Source organism: Lissotriton helveticus, chromosome 4_1 (genome assembly GCF_964261635.1).
Source record: "Lissotriton helveticus chromosome 4_1, aLisHel1.1, whole genome shotgun sequence".
NCBI classification, from domain to species: domain Eukaryota; kingdom Metazoa; phylum Chordata; class Amphibia; order Caudata; family Salamandridae; genus Lissotriton; species Lissotriton helveticus.
The window spans coordinates 519,791,114-519,813,596 of NC_136063.1; the positions used below are offsets into that span (position 1 = coordinate 519,791,114).

A 22,483-nucleotide genomic window follows, 5' to 3' on the forward strand; every position below is an offset into this window, starting at 1 on the left:
AAAGATAGACACCGCGTGAAGGCATCCCGCGCTGTCTCGACCCACGGGGAGAGTCTTTTGCTCTCGTAACATGAGTGTTTGTGTTTGTATGTCGCCACTGAAAAAAGCATCACTGAACTCTTGCAAAGGGTTTTTTTTAACTGGTTTCCTGGTACTATTAAAAGAGGCACTATACCATTTAGGACGAAGTACGATAACTACATTTCTTTTAATTATCACTTTTGGCAGTGACAGGCTGAGTAAAGTATACTCCCTTGACATTCTCCCACATTAAATAAAAGCAGCGGTAATACAGCGTTTAAAGTCACTTCTGAGTTGAGATGTTTTTCACTCTACCTATGGGGGACATCATAAAACCTTGAAGGCTCTCTGTGAATTCTGGAGTGCCTGTGAATGGTCACCTTAATAAAACAATGGCTTTGACACCATTCTGACATTGTGCATGTAACATTGCTATGCACTAATTTTGACTATTGCAATGAGCTTATTCTATGTCAATGTGTGTCATTATATGTTATTGTGTATTGTCTTTTTCTTCCCCTCTCCACAGGTTTTTTGTGCCCCTGCAAATCGCAGTGAGCTACCACGGCCACTAACCTGTGACTAACACTAAACTTCAAAAGATTTTTTCACGGGAGGGTGCGCCTTAGCGCGCGTACACCACCAGAGGACATAATTTAGGTCCTGACGAATGCTGAGCGAATTTGCAGTTGTAGCAGCAGAAACATGTTGACCAGTTGTTTCTTTTAAAGGACACAGGTTTCCTAAGATAGAACCTAGCTGTCCGTCACTTTGTTTTTAACCTAATACAGGTTGGCCGGTATTAAAGATTTTTGTATAGGCAACAACCTTGTATTTTTTAATTCTGCACCCACAGTTACACTCACACCTTAATGTGGGCACTGTTGCACTCACCACATCCCGCTCCGCTGTAAATCAGGCGTTGTAGCACACTGGGGGGGCATTCGGCCACCCCAGCGGGGACCCAATGATGAAGCATGTCACCAACTAGTGGTGAGTGAGGGTCCTTTTACAAAAAAGATAAGATTTCCTTTCCTTCTGGAAATCACGCAGGGACATTGGTTCTCCTTAGGAATATTTTTCTTTAAGGGGTTTCTTTGTTCTTGAGGGGGTTAGTAAGAGAGAGATATATACAAAGATAAAGACACTAAAAATAATTTTTGTTTAAATATTCTTTATTCGTTTGCACTTAGTCACTCCTTAGTTTTTGTTAATATATTGACTGGGGTACAGAAGTGCCTGCTCATGCCCTTTCTCTCTAGTTGTTATTTGAGGTACCTGAATATCCTCAGGTGAACAAACAGATTTTCTACTATATTGTTCATTTTGATTGGTTTCTGAGAAAACATTATTGTTCAATACTGGTCAATACTTATCTAGCTATCCATAGCAGGTAACCTAGATTTCCCCCATTTGGGTAGGAACTCATAGTTTTAAGAAATAAATGGAGATTACATTATGCTCACTACTGTTTTTTTTTACTGTGCTCAACCATTATCCCTAATAATTTCACAGCTAAACAAAACCTGGTCTGGGAAGACCTTCACAAAGCTGAACATACCTCTGTAAAGGCTGCCTCCACCAAGATTCTCTCTTGTTTCTTTCTGCGAAATTGAGTAAGCATGACAATCTCAAGATGAGTTGACAGCACCACACAGTACAGCATTAATGAACAAAAACAAAGCAATGTAAGGGATACCCTAAACATGCTAGTGGAAGAAGCCTGCCAATGAGGAGAAAATACATTGATAGCATAACTGGCATGGGAGACAAGGGTGGGATAATATGAGCTTTTGAGTCTTTTTTAAAACTGTGATTCCCTATTCAAATAGGGAAAATTGGCTATTTATGTCAAGCCATGGATGCTCATATTTTGCAGTTTCAAAACCTTACCATATTTGCAGCAGTGCATTTAATTGCTCTCAAACTAAAATTTCAAACGTGGACATGTGGGCTGAGTCTGCTGTCTTAAGTTCATCATGGAGGTTACCGCCTAACACTGTAGCCTTAGAGGCCATATGCAAGAGGTAGGGTGTCCACCAAAGATACGTCTATTGACCCTACCCAGCTGAAGGAAAGTACACATCCAGCTGTCCAAGATAAATACTGAGACCACACAAAAAAGAAGATATATGGAGACCAAAAGCTGTGGGGAACACCAGAGAGGCTCTAGTCTCTATTCATAGTCCCGGAGGCACTGATCGAGCCCCAGTTGGCATTATCCAGAAAGAGCAGGTAAATAATCGGGTAGCACAAAGTCTTAGTCCACCTTGTTAAGAAAAACAGACATCAGGGGTAAAGGATTTTGATGTAACTTCCAGGGTGGAGATTTGCAAACGGTGCCACTAAGAGAGATAAAAGCACTTAACATCCCATAACGAATTATAATGAGTAAGAGGATATTGTTACATATACTTATCAAGAGGTGGCATTTCTAGGCCACCTTCCCCATAGGGGTGCCGTCAGTCAGGAAGGGACCCTCAGAAATAGTAGACCTGTATACGCTGATCTAGTAGACTTTGCCGTCCTTGAAGAGAAAGGTCAGAAATGACCCACCTACAGCACAAGAGCAGAAAAGGGCTTCAAATCCCCACAGAAAAATATTTGGGAGGTCCTCTAACTAATCCTATAAGGGACAAGGGGTATGGAAGACAAAGATAAAGGGTCCCTAAGAGCAACAAAAAAAAAAAAGGACTAAATGTCCTCAAGACTTACAATGAAAAGAAACTCATACCATACTGTTCAATATACCACTGTCAAACCATACCATTGCTTATGTTAAAGCTCTATTGTTCATTTTATTAAGTCACGATACACAAAGTATAAAAATTTGCTACCAAAGCAAAACAGATATATTAAAATAAAATAACAATGGTAAAAACACATAATAAACATCATCACATATTAAAATACATTTCTTGTGCAAGTTACAATTTTCGAGAAAAGTAGTTGTCGACGCAGCGTTTCGGTGTTTTTAAAAAAAAATGCTTACACCTTCTTCAGGACAGTTTCTAAATAACAAAAGACACAAAAATTACTTCACTGGTTGAGTACATTTTATCAGAGAAACATTGTTTTAAAAAAAAAAAGACATTTTGAACCAATTTCACACACGTGGTCAGTAGGTAGAGCCTAAGTTCAGTATTGCTTACTTCTAAACCATTATTTAATCTCATATATAGTTAACATTACAGTCTCTTCTATCATATTCTTAAAGATAAAGAGAGTTTTCTAAATAATCAAAAGGTTATTTCTCGGCTGGTTGATAATTTATGACGTTATTTGGAGGAACATGTGATATATCTCCAGGCTATTATCTCCTAGGTCATTGTTATCTAATTCAGGAGATTTAAAAAAAAATTATCATCTTGAGGGTGTAACAGTACGGTGGATTTCTGTTAGATTTGACGGAGTGAAAATAGAATGGAAACACCTCATGTGAGATGCTAATAAATGAGCAACATAGTAACACAAACGAGCATCATAGTAACACATTTGAAATGAGGGTCCATGTCACCAATTAGCACGTAGCGCTGCGTTTTTTATGTTTAGAAGTAATCTAAATATAATATGCAGCCAGCTCTAGTTGCTCCTCGATGTATTACCTCTATGGGGCTAGGGTGTTACTGTGTATAACTTACAGGTCGATATAACGATATGCCTTACGCAAGATCTATTAGTTTAGTAACGCTGATAAGACAAATGTGTGTCTTAAAAACTGACAGATTAGGTGCCAAATGCGTGAACTTTTTTATTTAACACCTTATACAGTCAGAGGACATCTACAATTGATTAAAACAAACCTGATATGTGGATACTAGGGATACAATTATGTAAGGTCCTGAGCAGAGTGTCTTCTTTTACCCATCAGATTAAATAATATTGTCTGATTATAGTACAAGAGGATATCCCATGTACTTTTTCGCCATCGATATAAGCACAGCACCATTCAAGGCTGCACAGTTTGAAATCATTATCAGTCTTTAACGTGGTAAGTGAATCCATATTACCTTAGACCAAACTGCAGTTAAATGGAGATATGATAGAGACATCAAAATGATAGCCTCTTATATTATTGTGCTTTTAGATGCCAATGTATACTCCCCTATGAATACCGGTGGCTCCTCTGGATGTGATAAAGGATACACAATGATAAAATCTAAGGTACAATGGTTTATAGGTTTTTTGAGCATAGCTAAAGAGACTCATTACCAATAGGATATTAATTTTTGGTATATCCTTATGCTTTCTCATCAAGGTGACACAAACCAGATGTGTGTAACCAAAACAACATATATTAAACTGATGGTTTACGATTTAAAGAAACCTGTTTGAACCGATTCGAAAGCTCACCTCGATAAGTATCTATTTTGAGGTATGTAATTATTTGAGATGGCAAGATTATCATTTTTTTTAAAAATCTTCTGAATTAGATAACAATGACCTAGGAGATAATAGCCTGGAGATACATCACATGTTCCTCCAAATAATGTCAAAAATGATCAACCAGCCGAGGAATAACCTTTTGATTATTTAGAAAACTTTCTTTATCTTTAAGAATATGATAGAAGAGACTGTACTGTTAACTATATATGAGATTAAATAATGGTTCAGAATTAAGCAATACTGAACTTAGACTCTACCTACTGACCACATGTGTGAAATTGGTTGAATGTACTCAACCAGTGAAGTAATTTTTGTGTCTTTTGGTATTTAGAAATTGTCCTGAAGAAGGTGTAAACATTTTTGGAAAAAACACCGAAACGCTGCGTCGACAACTACTTTTCTCGAAAATTGTAACTTGCACAAGAAATGTATTTTAATATGTGATGATGTTTATTATGTGTTTTACCACTGTTAATTTTTTTTTATATATCTGTTTTGCTTTGGTAGCAAATTTCTATTCTTTGTGTATCGTGACTTAATAAAATGAACAATAGAGCTTTAACATAAGAAATTTGCATTTTGTCCAGTTTGACAGTGGTATATTGAACAGTATGGTTTGAGTTTCTTTTCATTGTAAGTCTTGAGGACATTTAGTCCTTTTTTTTTTTTTTTTTTTTTTGCTCTTAGGGACCCTTTATCTTTGTCTTCAAATCCCCACAACACACTAGCGAATCAAGCATGTATAAGATGATCTGTCGTGTTTGAGGTGCCAAGTGTCCAGGTATCTGAAATGATCTCTGAATCTAAAAGCCCAGGACTCCATTAAATGCTTCAGACAACTAATTTTAATAGCGCAGAAGGACCATCCTGTAAGCCTCCACAACAAGCCCAAGCAGAAAGGCCAGGTGACGGGAATACAAATGGGGTGAGCAGTGGTATTTCTACCTCTGGAATTTATTGGAGCCTGACAGAATGTCCTTTGCCTTCACCAAGAACCTTATCAATTAATCTGTGTATCTAATGTTGGAAGGTCAGACATATAGACATATAGATGTAGTTAGACTCCATAATCTCCTTAAAGGTCTGGCATGAGGCACTGATTTACAGTATGTCATTCTTCACTCTGTCATTCAGGCTGGTGGTGAACATTACTATAGAAAACAAAAAAAGTGTGGTTGATGATCATCAGCGGTTTTTGGGGATGACCACCAAATGTTTTTCAAAAGCACACTCCCAAAGTGGGAATTTGTTTTCAAAAACCAAATGTCTAATGATCCCCGCACTCAGGGAGTTTTCTCCTTGAATGTGGGGATCATTATTATTATTTTTCTGTCTGTCATCACCTGGTTTTCATGGCGGTGACGGCCAGAAAAAAGGACATTGACCGTCAGCCCTAAAAAAGGCAGGAAGTCTGAAGCCTTTACTCTGATAGCAATCATTCTGCCAGGCCATTCCACTAAGCTTTCTGTCGACAGAGTCAAAGTGAGTACCACCCATAAAAGTCGAATGGTCTACCTGACTCTGATTTGGGAATACAACATGAAGGAAGCTGAAACAACCCATATAGAAAGGATACTATCTGCTGCAAACTCAATACTGAATGGCACTGCATGTTTCAACGCAGATCTCCTGTGGATGTCGGTCAAATGCGCATGTGTGATTTAAGAGGTGCAATATCTAGATTCTAGTATATAGAATTGCGATCACTGGTCCTTAAGCTGACTTGAAGTACTGCCTTGCAGTACTTTGTATTTACTAAACCACTCAAAGTAGCTACCTAAAATGATTTAGTGTTGGGGCTGCGGCACAAAAGTGGCTTAACTCCGATGCAAAATAATAGTAAATCTGTGCCTTAATATTCTTGCGTATACTGCATTATTGCATTTTGGTTTACAACACAAATATTTAACTGTAAGATCTTTATTGAACAGGGGTTTCATACCCTTCATTACTGGCATCAAGCATAGTGTGTCATATGTTGAAACATATGACATACCACGCAGTAACAAAGGGCCATATGTGCAAAGGGTTTCTGTAGTTGCAAACTGCAACTGCAAAAAACCAACTGCAAAAACCCTTTTGCGTTTACACAATGCCCATCTTGCAATTCATAAACGTTTTTTCTGAATCGAAAACGGGGATTTGAAATTATTACCGAATCGCAGTTTGGAATGAGCTTGTTAGGGGTGTTACTTCCAAATTGAGATTTCCTATTTGGGGTGGTAATTTATTTGCAAAGGCTAAGTGGTGCCCTCTTGACCTCTTTGGGAATCAGGCTGACAACTTTGGGGGCAGTAGGGAGTTGTTCAGGGGACTACTGCCAACTGTAACTGATGTTTTTCAAAATTAAAAGTTTTGATATATTTGTTTTTTAAATAGCAGCCTTGATTCCTTTTGAAATGCACTCACAGGGATGGTGGACTGCTGTCCCTAGCAGGCCACCCTCCCTATGCTTGTAGTAGGTCTTAGCGATGGAATATTGCAATCCACTGGAATTCCCTCATTTGCAAATGAATATATTAGTAGATAGGACTGTTTGCAAAATCAGATTGGATTCACAAGAAAAATAAATCCAGTCTTTGTTCATCTAGTCCATAAATTATGTAATAAATACTCTGTATTTATATACTCTGCAATTTCAGTTACTTGCTTGTTTCAAGAGTGTTCGAGTGTTTCACCACAGTTGGCGCAGATAGTGCTGATCTCTAGACACGTGTTTCTGGTACTTTAACCGTCATCAGTAGATATTACAGTCTTTTAAATTTGGGGTTTGCTGAGTTGGCTGCCAACATCTTTCTCTGGTCAGGTACCTCTCACAGGCCTGCAGGTGCTTCATCCATGAGCTTGTCAGCTTAATGACTCACGGGAGTGACTTTTAAACAGGAACAGGGGTGGGAGCACACCCCTTTACCTCCCAGCAAGGTTCGCCCCTGGCATTGTAGTAAATGCAGTTTCAGTTACTTTCAGTTACTTGCTTGCTTCAAGAGTGTTTGAGTGGTGTGGTATTGGTGGGGATGGTGGAGGTATTGGTGGTGGTGGTATTGGTGGAGTTGGTGGTATTGGTGGTGGTATTGGCGTGGTGGCATTGTTGGTGATGGTATTGGTGGTGGTGGTACTGATATTGGTGGTGGTGGTATTGATATTGGTGGTGGTGGTGGTGGTGGTGGTATTGGTGGTATAGGGGATGGTGGTGGTATTGGTGGTGGTATTAGTGGTGGTGTTAGTGGTGGTGGTGGTATTGGTGGCGGTGTATTGGTGGTATTGTTGGTGGTATTTGTATTGTTGCTATTGGTGGTGGTATTGGTGGTGGTGGTATTGGTATTGGTGGTGGTATTGGTATTGGTGGTGGTATTGGTGGTTGTGGTATTGTTGGTATTGGTGGTGTTGGTGATATTGGTGGTGGTGGTGGTATTGTGGGGGTTTTGGTGATGGTGGTGGTATTGGTGGTGGTGGTATTCGTGGTGGTATTAGAGACAGTGGTGGTATTGGTGGTGGTGGAGGTATTAGTGGTGGTATTGGTGGTGGTGGGGGTATTGGTTGTGGTGGCATTGTTGGTGGTATTGGTGGTGGTATTAGTGGTGGTGGTGGTATTGGTGGTGATATTGGTATTGGTGGTGGCGGTGGTATTAGTGGTGGTATTAGGGTGGTGGTGGTCCTGGTGGTTGTATTTGTGGTGGTGGAGGTGGTGGTATTAATATGGGTGGTGGTGGTATTGGTGATGGTATTGGTGTTGGCAGTGGTATTGGTATAGGTGGTGGTATTTGTGGTGGTGGTATTGGTGATGGTATTTATGGTGGTAGTATTGGTGGTGGTGGTATTGGTGGTGGTGATATTGGTGGTGGTGGTAATGGTGTTGGTGGTGGCGGTATTGGTGGTGGTATTTGTGGTGGTGGCAGTGGTGGTGGTACTGGTAGTGATATTTGTGGTGATAGTGGTATTGGTGGTGTTGATGGTGGTGCTGTTGTTGGTGGTAGGGATATTGGTGGTAGTATTGGTGGTGGTAATATTGGTGGTTGTGATATTGGCAGTGGTATTGGTGTTGGTATACGTGGTGTATTGGTGGTTGTGGTATTGATGGTGGTATTGGTATTGGTGGTGCTGATGGTAGTGGTGGTGGTGGTGGTGGTATTGGTGGTGGTGGAGGTGGTGGTATTGATGGTGTTGATGGTGGTGGTGTTGGTGGTGGTGGCATTGGTAGTGGTGTTGTTGTTAATAATACAGGCTTTTGAAAACAACCTGTCAGGTGGCTTTAGTACAGATGACATGTAACACAGATGTTCTAAATCCATTTTACTTGGAGGGGGGGTTGAAACAGACATGAGATAATGTGGGTTAAAGTGATTGCAAGCGGCGCTCTTGTTACGGGGCGGCCGTGCTTCTTAAAAAAACACAAGCGGTTTCAGCTGAAGCAGCACATGTCCAGCCTGCAGTAAGAGAAACTCGATAAAGTAAATAGTACTTACAGACTAAATAGCAGGTCCTGTGTAACAACCCAAGTAAAGGTGCCAGTCGCCATGGGAGGGTGCAAATGAAGACAAGGCTGTCCCAAGGAGGGACTAACAATCCAATTAAGGAATCCGAAGGCAGCAATTACGAAAGACAATGACACAAGCCAATGAAAAATATGGGAGGAGATTGGGCGCGGCTTCTCTCCCTTACTCTACTACAGCAGTCTCGCAGAGCACGCAGTGCATGAGCGCTGCCACTAAGCTCGACCTTAAAAGGAAGCAGTTTTAAGGTGTAAGAGTACAAATGAGAAGTCATTCTGTGTTGCACATTTGGTCCTGTTTAAAAACATCAATTGTTGAAAAGCGCTTGGGTGTTCTAGCTACCAAAGTGGTAGGGGTGCATGGAAAATGTCACCTTGAGAGAGGAGAGTTTGCGAGTGCAGTATGAGTCAAGTTGATAATGTAATATATGTAAAATATCGTAATCAGACGTTTGCAAGGAGTTTTCACTTAAAACCGCTTTTGATAAAGATATCAGAGACTGCCAATTGAAGCTGCACTAGAATGTTAATTAGGGTTGACTGCATATCATTTGCAAAATACTACCTCCTTCGTCCTGTATTCCATCCCCGTCCCAGGCAACATAGGATATCGAACCCCAGATTCATCAATAACATCACTAATAACCCTTAATTGATTTATAACAGGATCTTAAAAATAAAAGAAAGGTCATAAAACAGAGAGAGAGTGCTGTGTGGAATAATTAGTGTCTGCTGGAGTTAGGCCTAGGGTTTCAGGAAGGAAGGAGAGGTCATCGCGGACCAGGTCGAGGTATGTGGACATGACTCAGTGGTGACTTGCATCTAGATTTCGTGGCTAGGAAGGGAAGGGAGTAACGGTATTGACGGAGCAACAATGCACATGTGGAAGTGGAGCTGGAAGGAGGAATTATTGACTGCAGGCACATTGAGGTCTGTGGGTCAATGAAGTGAGGACGAGTGGGATTTTAAGTGGCTGTTGAAGAGTGTTTTAACAAATGCTTCGATGAGCTTCGCTTGAGTTGTTGTTTTAGCATAGAAGGGGCTCTTGTGTGGATGTCACCGGAGAAAGCATGCTTGTGGGACGAGAAGCAGGAGCTCAGGCTGGACTGATATTGAGAGAGGAAGTGTTGCTGAATGCAGCCGTCAGTCAGGAGTGATAGACAGAGGCATTGGAGTACAAGAAATGTACCTATAGGGAAATGTGAGCAAGGGCTGGACTAGGGTGACTTAGCTATTGATGGGGAGACAATCATTCCCAGAAAGGGGAGGCGCTAAACGAGTGTTCAGAGCAGTTTTGGCTATCTAAGTAGTTATAGTTAACATTCTAGTGTTTAAGTTAAAACATTTGAGCTAATAATTCCAACGCATGTGTTTACTTGACACTGTGCCGATTGAACACAGCTCGACAGAGTTGTTAGGTCTTGGGTTTGCATGGAAACCATGTGTGTATGATTTCCCTTTTTTGTCATATTTTGTTGTAAAATGCTCATTGTCCTTTACAGACAGAATTCGAGTTTTGTAAGAACTGCTGCAAAAAGGAAGAACCTGAAGGACACAGAAAACACGTGTGCAATGACACAATGGTAAATATGAGAGTGGGTGCGGTTCCCTGGTCTGTTGAAAAATAAACATGTTTCATACTCTTTCTAGATCGGCTGGTGTTGCACTTCTCCATATTCACAAGATATCTGTAAACACTTTTGGAAGAGTTGCACATTTCTGTGAATCTTTAAGGTATGATGCGAGGTAGACTGCCAGCCGTGTTTTATAAAACTGCAGGAGACCTCAAATTAACTGGTCTTTATTTGCTGCCCTCAATATCCACAGAAATGACCTACAAGGACCATCTTTGCCACTGGCCAGACAGACAACTCGTGGAGTTTGATTAGTCCTTTAGTCTGCAGTTTTAAGGCTAATCTTACCTTACATAACGGTTTATTAGAGCCTTCTCAATTATGATTCTAGTATCAATTATCTGCCAAATTGATTGGCTGAATACATCTGCCAAGTGGGGACGATTAGGATGGCTAAAACTAAATATTGGTAAGATTCATGGATGCAGCTACTCTTTGAAACATTTTCCCAGTGAATTCCAACTTAGGGGCCCATTACGATGTTGGACGGATCACCAACGCCATGGTTGCGGTGGTGATCCGCATGACATATATGCCCGCCAGCCACCCATTTCCCCCCCGCCATATTACTATGGTGGGGGGGACCGCCTGGACGGAAACACCGTCCGCCGCTTTTCCGCCCCGGTCGCCTTGTGGCTGGGGCGGAAAAGGTTTAATATGGTGGCGGTGTCTATTAGACACCGCCAGCCATATTACCATGGGCTCAGTGAGATGCCTTTCCGTGGCAGCGATGCCGCCATGGAAAGGCATGCGGTCTTCGCTCTGAGGGCCCCCTGCGGGCCCCCAGAGTGAAGGGGAGGTGGGGGTGGGGAGGTGGGGGAGGTGGGGGGTGCACACGGTCCGCACGGTGCCTGCCGCTTCGTGTATGCAAATGCATACATGTATTTTTAACATTGTGGCGGGCGGTGCTGAGAGTACCGCCCGCCACAATTTTAAAAATGAGGGATGCGCCCGCCACTGTGGTGGGCGCATCCTAATCCCCACCACTAGACTCCCGCCCTTATGCCGGGCGGTCCCAATCCCTGTGAGGATGGCGGGCGGGCAAAGTCCGCCCGCCATCCTAATGACCCCCTTAATATCTATGGTGGAGGGAGCAAGAAGGAAAGGAATACAAGAAGTTGTAAGGCTAAAGCCAGGTTTGTAGTGTTTTCTGAAAGTTGAGCAAGTTACTCTGAGAGCAGAAGTTTAAGAGAATTAAATTCCAATGCGCCACTACTGCTACTACTACCACTGAAGAAGGAGCATTTGATCTTCATGATATGTAGAAGATATTGATCTGTTGACCTTGGAGTATGTGACTCATGGAAGTAGGGGACTGATGGTCTGCATATAGAGCTTTGCATGATAGACATTAAGAACCCATTTCCAAAGATATGTTTACAGTGGAGTAATTTTACACTTCTTCTCTATTCACCACTTCCATGTGTAAAGTTACTCCTAGGTGTAGACTTACATGTCTTCACCCCCGATGGAACCTCCTAAAACAGGATTCATGAGTGTAATGGTACTACTCAGAATTGTGCACACTTAGGTGAAGGTTTCTGCCACCTAGGTGGAGAATTCTTCATAGTACAGTGTGGGAAAATGTTTTACGTTTATGAAATTTTAAAATATTAAAAGTATTATAATATGAAATATTTATGTAAAGTGATTTATATAATTATTACGAATCCAAGATTAATTAAAATAAAATATAGATGAATAACTTACATGTGTAGGTTTGTGTATTGCATTTTTGCAGGACTTTTTTAGTACTACTGTAGTACTAATTAACATACCACAAAATGCAGATTCTGAACCTGGCACAGAGACTTGTGTAAAATCGGCTGATGTACAGGCAATCGGTGAAGTGTGCCGAAAACTGATTAAATATGGTCGTGACTAAATAGACCTATTACAGTTGTGCTGGTGCATTTTGAACAAGTTGTAACTTCAGAATTGTTTAATGGAGAAAGTGTTTATTGTGTTAGCCTAAATGACTTTTTGCCTGGTTGTCCCTCCTGTAACCCACATTCCCACCTATTGCCTATACTTTTCTAAGCTATTTTATTAAACACTTGTTCAGGACCCCATCTTACACGAGGGATGGGAATTGATCAAACATGCCAAAGTCATCCCCCTGCTTAAAAAGCCCACCCTGGATCCCTCCCTCCCAGAAAACTTCAGACCTATTTCCCTTTTGCCGTACCTAGCCAAGGTGATGGAAGCACATGTGAACTCCACCCTGACCAGATACTTGAAAACTAATGGGATCCTGGACGAGTCACAAAACGGCTTCTGGGCTAATCATAGCACGGAGTCCGCGCTCCTGGCAGTAACTGAGCAACTGAGGGCCTCAAAAGACCTAGGAAACACCTCAGCACTGATCCTGCTTGACCTAAGCGCAGCGTTCGACACGGTCTCCCACGAGATCCTGCTCAAACGTCTCGGGGAGATCGTGGTCAGCGGCGGGGCCCTGGCTTGGTTCACGTCATTTCTATCTGACCGCTCCTTCCAGATTCATGCACCACCCTATTTTTCGAGCAAATTCCCTCTCAATTGTGGCGTCCTCCAGGGCTCTGCCCTCAGCCCTACCCTGTTTAACGTGTACGTCCGCCCCTTGGCCCTCCTAGCCAAGGAACGTAAGATCAAATTGATCTCTTACGCGGACGACACGCAGCTTATTTTTACCTTCTCTAATAACACCGCATTGGACCAGGTAAAATTTCAGGAAGATGTCATGGCCATCTAAAGCTGGATGACGGAGAACTGTCTCCAACTTAATTCCTCCGAAACGGAGGTGCTCCTGATTGGCCGTGACTCACAGAAGTGGGACGATCACTGGTGGCCCCCAACGATGGGTCCACCCCCGATTCCGAAGAAGGAAATTAAGAATCTGGGGGTCCAATTGGACAACTCACTATCTTTCGAGTCGCATGCAAAAAAGGTGGCTGGCACCTGCTTCGGCCGCCTGCGCACCCTCAAACCCATTTTGGGCTTCTTTGAGCCACCCACCCGACAAGTAATAGTCCAGTCCCTGGTCCTATCCCATTTGGACTACTGTAACGGACTAATGCTTGGAACTAACTTGACGGTCACGAAAAGACTTCAAAGGGCGCACTCTCTTCGCCCTTCCTAAACTTTGTCACACCTCACACATCCTTCACCGGCTGCACTGGCTGCCCGTTAAGCAAAGAATTCAGTTTAAAACCCTTTGCCTAACCCACAAAATCCTACATGGCCAGAGCCCCAAAATACTGCAGGGACTCTGCTCTCTGCTCTTTTTACGTCCCCACACGTGCCCTACGCTCAGCAGACCTCCACCTTGCTCGCACCAGTAGGGTACGTAAGAGCAGAGCAGGCGTCCAGGTCCTTTAAGTCCATGGCCCCTGCCCTATGGAATTCCATCCCCCTTGAGGCACGTGCCACAAAAGACCACTGGCTTTTCCGGAAAGAAATCAAAACCTGGCTGTACGCCTCCATCTAGGACGACCTCCACTTCATACTCTCACTTCACTGTCTATCCTGCTACGCCGCCCTGGCTGGCATGTCTGCAAGCGCTGGGACGCCCTGTTGCTGGGGTAGCCATGCGCTATACAAACAAAGCTAACATAACATAACATAACATATTCATCCAATTTTCCTTTATTAATGTTTGCACTTCTGCTGCTATTGTTTCCTTTGCCCTACTCTGAAGACTATTGTGCATAAAAAAATTGACTTTGTACTATAAAAAGACATTGATTGATAACATCTATAAAATCCACAATGAACCTGTACATCTATACTAGAGAAGATGTTAGACACAACAACTATGTAAATGGAATGTTTGGTAAGCAATGTATCTGCCTCCCCTCTCATGAACTGCTCATGAATTAGCACGTGTAAAATATTATCAATATAATATTATCGTCAACTGCATTAATTTATTGAGCCTCACTCAACTCTGTCAAATGCAGAATCTACTTTCACACTAGGCATTTGGATCACATTTGCTGAAATCAGGAAATATCTACCATCCTTCCAGCCTGTGGATCTCTCAGAAATCCCAAACCTCTTTGATCTGTCTATGGCATATGACACCATGGATTATAATTCATTATTTGAGTGCCTTGCTGAGATTTCTGAAAGAGTTCTCTGCTAATGTCATACTTTCTGTCAACCCACAGCTAGTAAATCAGAGTTAGTTCTTCCTCTTTTACTTTGAAAAGAGATCCCTTCTGCCACCCTGCCTTATATTCATCGTATGCAATGGACCTCTGACCCAGTTTTTGCAATATTAGCAGAGGGGAACGTTTCCTGGGCCTGAGACTCGGACCCCTGGTTCACCGCAATAGTCGTTGAACAAACTCTTCTTGCGGGACAGTCAGGCGCATGAACAGTTTGTCGGAAAAAACAAAACAAAATGGCCATCGGAAGGGGAGCGGCTTACAGGCTAGCTACATCCGGGACTCAAGCGCTACTTCAACTAGGACTACAGTTTTCCCTTAAGTGAACACCATAACAGGATTTAAGGACAGTGTACTTACAAGAGAGTTTTACAAATTGGGATGTCGGGTGCCCATGCTTCCCAAATACAGGCATGGCTACTTCCATCCGTTCACCAAACGTCACAATGATTTCTTGGAAAACCAGCTTAAGCCATTAGGGACTTTCTCTTGCTTGAATATTGATTTCTCCAAGAACTCAGTTTCTTTACAATGAACAACTATTCCCCAGAGGTTCATTCATGACGATCATATGCCTGACTTTACGTCAAACTATGGCATTCCTAAACACCTTCAAGGTATAAATATACCTTCACTTGGTATACAAGATACGGTGGTTTGGAGTAGTTCGAAGACCTACTTTCCCGACGCAGCTCGCTACAGCAAGTGCCGAAGGAAGCCGACTCTCCAGCTGATGCACTGATCAGGAAGCTGCCCTTCTCTGCCGAGAATCCAGCTCCTGTGTTTCCGGCTCCCCTTGCGGGGTGTTGGGAAATCAAGTCCCGAGAAAGAGGTACCAGACCTCCTTCATTCTAAAACAAGGTATGGAGCTGATTAGAACCTAGAGAAACCTTTGGTAGATTCTTGGCAAAATAAACCTATGCAAAAGACAATACTTACTTCCTCCCTCGTACTAGATTTAGGTTAGGTACATTGGGGTAGGCGTATTTTAGAAGCACCAGTTGAGTATTTTAATCTATGGTATTTATGTATGTATTTTTATATGGCGTAGAAACCGTACAATGCTCTTACAGTATTATTTCATATTACTGTTTACGCTGTACGCATTATACTTTGCTTTCTGCATAACGATTGTAGCAATTCACCTCTCTTGCATGAGAACGAAGACTGTTCAATAAACCCTTTTATTGAAAACGCCTGTCTCACTATTTCTCTGCAACTCTGTAGAAATGAAGCATGCACGATTGACTGAGTGAAATACTTATCCATTGTTTCCATGACTCCGAGAGATATATTCTTATTCTTGGGAAACAAAGTTGTCATGTTTATGCGGTTGTCAGAAACGAATCCCTTCTTGTTTATTCGAGAACGTTTCTAGTGACCTCTGAGTTAGCTGGCACACTCACAATTAAGTTTAGTATATTCGATAGAGATCGATTGACATAAGTCCCATGTCAAATCTATAGGATATATTATTCCAATGGGCAGAGCCTATTGGAAATATAGGAACTACACTACAGCATTAAAACCTTTTTTAGATAGGAATATGCTTGGATTCACATATTGTATAATAGCGCTGTAGCCACTAGGCCACCTCATCTTCCATGAAAGTTCAGCTCTTTTTGGGCTAACTGTTTCAAGAGAACTTCGAGCTGAGCCGGAGCCAGGCTTCTGGCTGAAGCCTGGTTTGAGCTTTCGGTGGCTCGCCCACCACTAATTTCTTGTAAATTTCATGTGAAAACACTACTAACTTTTGAACACCCCTAGGTCTAGGGAAACTGGCAAGAATTTTGATGGCTGGTGATTATGAAATGCATGGGCATAGTCAGTCACATGTCATGAATATGCTCTGTGATATGACTTGGCTGCCCAGGCTGCCTTAGCACTTTGGACCTTTCAGTAGCACTTCGGTAATCACAAGCTCCCAGTAGCCTAGTTCTCTTCTGGCAGAATCTGGAGCAATGGGTCCTTCAAAGTCACCCAACAGAGAGGATGCTCGAAGAGCATGTTGCACACTCCAGCAGTGTGTGTTACAGATTTGTGAAAATGGCAAGTAGAGCAAAGGTCGAACTGTTTTGAAGGTAAGCGGCATGGAGGGTCTTCTTTCATTCCGCTGCCATATTTTATTTATTTATTTTATTTAGAGTTTTATATAGAGAGAACTAGACCCGAAGATATTGGGTATCAGAGCGCTTTACATGAGCACTGGTTTTGTTACACAAGGACACAAAATAATTTTTGTTAGGCACGGGGTGATTAAGTGATTTGCCCAGAATAACAGGATATTGAGCGTCGTTGCCGAGAATCAAACCCGGTTTCCCTGCTTAGAGGTCAACCATTACAGCCGTAAGACTCAACCTCTCCCCTACAATTTCCTGGTCATACCAGTTGAAGTCATAGATCAATGCCTCACTGCGTATAGTTTCAGTTAATTAGTCCCAACACCACCTCAGGATTGTTATAACATTATTCAAATTACAGAGTGCATTTTTATGAGACAACCTTATGGGTCTTATTACTTAGAGTATGTGACGTGAATCCAGGTTGAATGAGAATATGATATAGCGAGGAAAGGTGTTCTTTTGTAGCTACAATCTTCATCAAACAGGATAGTCATTCATAGAATGTAGTGCACGTTTTATGGCCTGCTGGGCCACAGACATTTGAAGGCATGTTTTTGTGGTGTCCTTTTTCCATGAATCATTTGATGATGCTGTGAAAGTCTGGTGTTTTTGCTATGTGTGTTTTCATCGTGTTTCTTAACCCGTTAAGTGCTGCCGTCGGCCGTTGAACGTTCGGAGCACTACCTGGCTGGTGCTGCGCACGTTCAACGGCCGAGGCAGCCCCGCCCATTCTTTAAAACGGCCGCACTGCCGCGAAAAAACAGCTGCGGTTAACGGGTTAAGGTAGAAGTCATTTCCTTTTTGTTTCAAATAGATGGAGATGTGTGTTATCCTGCTTCGCAGGTTACCCAGAGATGTCATGGAATGCCGGGGTCATGAGGGTTCCCTGGAGGGTAGTTGAGGTAGAAAGACCAGGGTTGAGCCTTTATCTACATCTGCTTCTACATTTTGTTTGGGTGAAAGGTGATTCAACAGACTTACAGCACCCGTTTCTCTGCCTCCCCCACCCTCGCATTCTGTTGATTTGTCTCCCCTTGTGCTTCTCGTCTTTTCCTGTGTTGTGTCTGTCCCCCGTGTTGCCTCATCTCCCTGTGTGCTTCTGTGCTTCCCCCAAGTTGCGTTGTCTTACCATGTGCTACTCTGCCCCCATATTGTTTCTGTCCCCTGTGTTGCTTCCACCCTCACAACCCACAACCAGCATCCCCTGTTTTTCTTTCATGCCACTTGGATTTGTTTTTTTGTTTCAGTTCATGATCAAACATGGATCAGTAACTGAAAACATTTAAAAAAGCATCTGCATAATTTTGTAGGCGCATGCACCACGCATGCACGCGCCTACAAAAATTATGTAGGTGCTTTTTAAATTTAAAATTATGCAGTCTTCCGTATCAAAAGTTTAATTCTTTAGCCATGCTGCACAGCATTAAAGATGTCATGCAGTATAGCTAAAACCCATTGGCAAAGCCAATAGGCCCCAAATGCGAGACCTATTAACTTTGCCAATACTTTTTTCATTGTCTTTACCCACATTTCTGTGTATGGTAGATGAGGGAGATGTGCTTCCAAGATAGACCCAATAGTCCTAATTATGAGTTGAGTGCATCAGGCTCCCGAGGGGATTACCAAACCAGGCAAATACGAATGGGTAATATTTCCAAACATGAAATTACTAGATCTACCCAGATGAGGTATTTCGTGCTGCAGGGTTGCAACCAGTAACATCATAGTTGGAGAGAGCAGAGTCTATGAGGAGAAGCACCGCCTGGCCTTGTTTGTCCCTTGCTGCAACATGAGACCAGAGACTAGCTAATCCACACATAGCCCCACACTCACCCTTTTTGCTATTTGGCCACCTACTCAGATTATATGGTAAATTGCAGTTGTAAACTCCATGGAATCAAGCAAAGCCTGTGTAAAGTGACCTAGTAATTCTGTGTCTAGCAGGTTATTCCTCATTTCAGAGAGTTCATTACCCCATTGCTGCTGGCGACGTCCAACGACGTCCTCTGTAGTGCTGCGGACGTCCGTAGGACGTCGCGGCCCCGCCTGCGCAATAGAAAGTTCCGCACTAGCGCGGAATGTTCAGTGCAGGTAACGGGTTAATAATCCCCAATAACCCTTTGCTGACCTCCACCGATTCGGGCAAAACATGCCTACAGGGACCCAGTAATTCCGGGTATGGCAGGTAATTTCTCATTCCACGGAGGTAAACTAATGATTCCCATTAATCCATGTAAATCATTAACTCCAGCCCGTTATCTCCCAACATATTTTTTTTTTAATAAATCTTTATTTTCACGTTTTCAAATACAATAATCAGGAAACGATGCTGAAATGGGACATTGTTAGGCAAGTCATCACATGGCTTGACATATTCATAACATCAGTGAAACAGCATTTGGCATCAGTACAGCAGGTACCTTAGGCCCAAAAGATAGCTAAGGAGGGCACAGGTAACACAGTTCGGTATTATTGATCAGGAGAGTCTTGATGTAACCGTACTTCGTAGGTTAAGGCATGTGTTATCACCAGAATGTATGGCAGATAAAGAGTTCAAAATAATACAGAGGTGCAAACATGAAACACCTTAAATAGCCATAATCGCCCTTTCCTGTTGCATTGCATGAGCCCACCCTTTCAGGTATAATGCCATTTTCAATTTGAGAGCCAGCGTCATTGCATCTTTCGGCGATGTATGCACGGTACAGGTCCCATAAGTCTTTTGGGCAGGAAGAGTTAGGCATTAGCGAAGCGCAGATTTCACTATTTACATTACAATAAGCTAGGCTACGCAGCCAGGCCTTCAATGTTGGAGCTGTCCTTCTGCCCCATACCAGCGCTATTTCCCGCTTAGCCAGCAAGAACCCAAGTGCAGCAGACCTCCTTGTCTTTTTTGGAAAATTAACCATGTAGCCCATGAGTGTGATCTCTGGGATGGGGGTCAGAGACAGGGAGATCATTTCGCCTAAGGTAGCATGTACTTGCTCCCAATATGGCTGTAGTTTAGGGCATGTCCACGTTAAATGGGCAAAATCCGCAGGTGGGGCAAAACACTTCAAGCACTGGTGGGGTCTAGACAGGTCTACTTTATGGGACCAGGAGGGAGTGTGATATATTCTGCGAAGGAATTTAAAATGAATGAGTTTGTGCCTACTATTGAGAGATATTTCCTTTGGCCCTACAGCACTGTTCCCATTGATCGTCTCATATGGGCGCACCAAGGTCGTGTTCCCATGCCATGCGAATCTTAGCATCTGAGATCGGGCGTATCTTAAGGTATGCTTTTTACATTTTAGAAATCAGATGGGCGCCTGTCTCGCTCTCTATTAGCAGTTTTAATGGGGCTGCCAATTCCGGCGTTCCTGGGTATGTAGGGAGAGTGGCCCATAGTGCGGAATGTATGCGCCTCATTATGAAGGAGTCCATAAAATTACTGTCCTCAAACCTAGCGTCCTCAGACATCGAGAATATATGATTATTGGGGAAGAGATCACCAACTTGTCGGATATCAAATTTAGTTACTGTGCGCTGCACCAGTGTTTCCCCCGTAATGGGGAGCCATAAAGGGCTTGGAAGCGGCAATGCCTGTGAATAGAGAAGATCCAGCCCCAGTAGCCTACTCAATTTCTCCAATGCCCAGCTGGTGGTGGAGACTGTTTGTACGTCAAGTGGGTCTCTAGGAATCCCCCTGGGAAATACTGTAGACAATTTCCAAGGAAGCACCAGGTCCACCTCCGGCTTCAGAAAAGGAATCCAGGCATCCGGGTGATACCAAGCATAAGCATAACTTCTTTGCGCTGTTAAATAATACAGATACATGTCTGGGACACCAAAGCCTCCTCTTTCATACGGGAGAGTCAATGTCCACCAGGCTACCCTGGGTCGTCCGCCCCCCAAACCAATCTAATAAGGTGCTGATGTAGCTGCCTGAAAAAGGCTTGAGTGAGGGGAATAGGAATAATATTGAAAAGATACAAGAATTTAGGCAAGACTATCATTTTAATAATGGCAACTCTACCTGCAAAAGACAGTGGAATGCGGAGCCATTTCTCGACCTGCGTCTCCAAGGAGTCTATGTCTCGTCCGTAATTTAGCCGAATTATAGTAGTGGTGTCCATATGTATGTGAATGCCGAGATATTTGACCGAGTCGTGACACCACTCAAGCGGAAACCCACAGTCCCATGGCACAATGCTGCGCATCAGTGGAAAAATTACAGACTTGTGCCAGTTTATGCCGAGTCCCGAAAAACAACCAAACTGCAAAATTTCCCTGATTATTGGCTCGAGGTTTGTCTGGGGATGCCTCACATTTAAGATAGTATAATCTGCATAATGTGAAACCAATAATGGACCAGTATTGATCTGCAACCCCCGGTGTAGGTGGCATTCCTGAACATATCTTACCAAGGGGTCCATGGCTAAAATAAACAATAATGGGGATAACGGGCAACCCTGCCGCATTCCGCGGGCCAAGCTAGTAGGAGTAGACAGTGTGTTGTTAATGCTCAATCGAGCAGTGGGCCTAGTGTATAAAAGAGCTGTGGTGGTAACAAAATCCTCCGGCATTCCCATGCGGTGCATTACTGAAATAAAAAATGGCCATTCCAGTGAATCAAAAGCTTTTTCGGTATCCAATAGCACCGCCGCTGCTGGGACCATTGGATCTATCCTGTGTATGACTGAAAAAAGGGTTCTGAGATTAAGCGACGTAGATCGATGAGGCACAAACCCTGATTGTGCAGGGGAAATAATATACTCCATCAACAAAGCTAATCTGATCGCTATCATTTTGGCTACAATTTTATAATCCTGATTCAATAAAGAGACGGGCCTATACAAACCACACTGAGAAGGGTCCTTGCCAGGTTTGGGGAGTAATATAATAACGGCCGCTCTAAAAGTGGGAGGGAGAAGGTGGTTTTCCAGCGCTTCCGCGTATACCTCTATCAGTCAGGGGACTAGAATGTCTTTGTATACCTTGTAGAAATCTGTAGAAATCTGCTGTAAACCCATCTAGACCCGGCGCACAGGAACCCCGAAGTGAGTCAATGGCTTCTACAACACTGTCCTGGGTTACTGGGATGGCCAGGAAGTTTTGCATGTGTTTCTTGAGGTAAACCAGCGCAATTTCGGACAAATATTCTTCTTGAGCATTTAGGTCACCGCTTAGCTTGGAACTGTATAGGGATTTCTGGTGTGGAGTATACCGAATGACCAGTCGGAGTTTTAATTTCAGTTATGTATGGCCTGCTGTAGGTGGGGCGTAGCACTTGTGCAAGGATTCTACCAGGGCGTTCACCCTCACCGTATTTCCTGGCTACGTGATATTTACCCATATACAATATTTCCCTATCCGCCATGTCCCGCAATTCCACTAATAGAGCCAGGCGGCGCCTTTCCGCTTCGGCAGAGGCGTTCTCCAGTATCTCGGCATCCAAAGCGCAAATGTCTCTCTCAATGTGTGCCAGGGAGGTACGTAAGTCTTTAAGTGCACCTGAGTTTTTGGCAATACAAACCCCACGAATGTACGCTTTAAAACCCTCCCAGAGGACCGCCCATCTATCCACTGATCCAGTGTTGAGTTCAAAATAGTCCTCTATGGCATTCCTAATTTCCTCGAAGAACACTGGGTCTTGGAGTGCTCTGCTCGTAAACCTCCACTGCCGTTCGAACCCCCCGG

General features: G+C 43.0%; 1 protein-coding gene across 3 annotated transcripts in view; it reads left to right on the forward strand.

Annotated features, from left to right (window-relative positions):
* IL7 (interleukin 7) overlaps nt 1-22,483 on the forward strand; it is a 322,662-nt gene that overhangs the window by 254,994 nt on the left and 45,185 nt on the right. For all 3 annotated transcript variants that reach the window (XM_078687117.1, XM_078687118.1, XM_078687116.1), the window contains exon 3: nt 10,399-10,479. In XM_078687117.1, the coding sequence (XP_078543243.1) occupies nt 10,399-10,479 (81 nt within the window). The remainder of the gene's footprint in view (nt 1-10,398; nt 10,480-22,483) is intronic.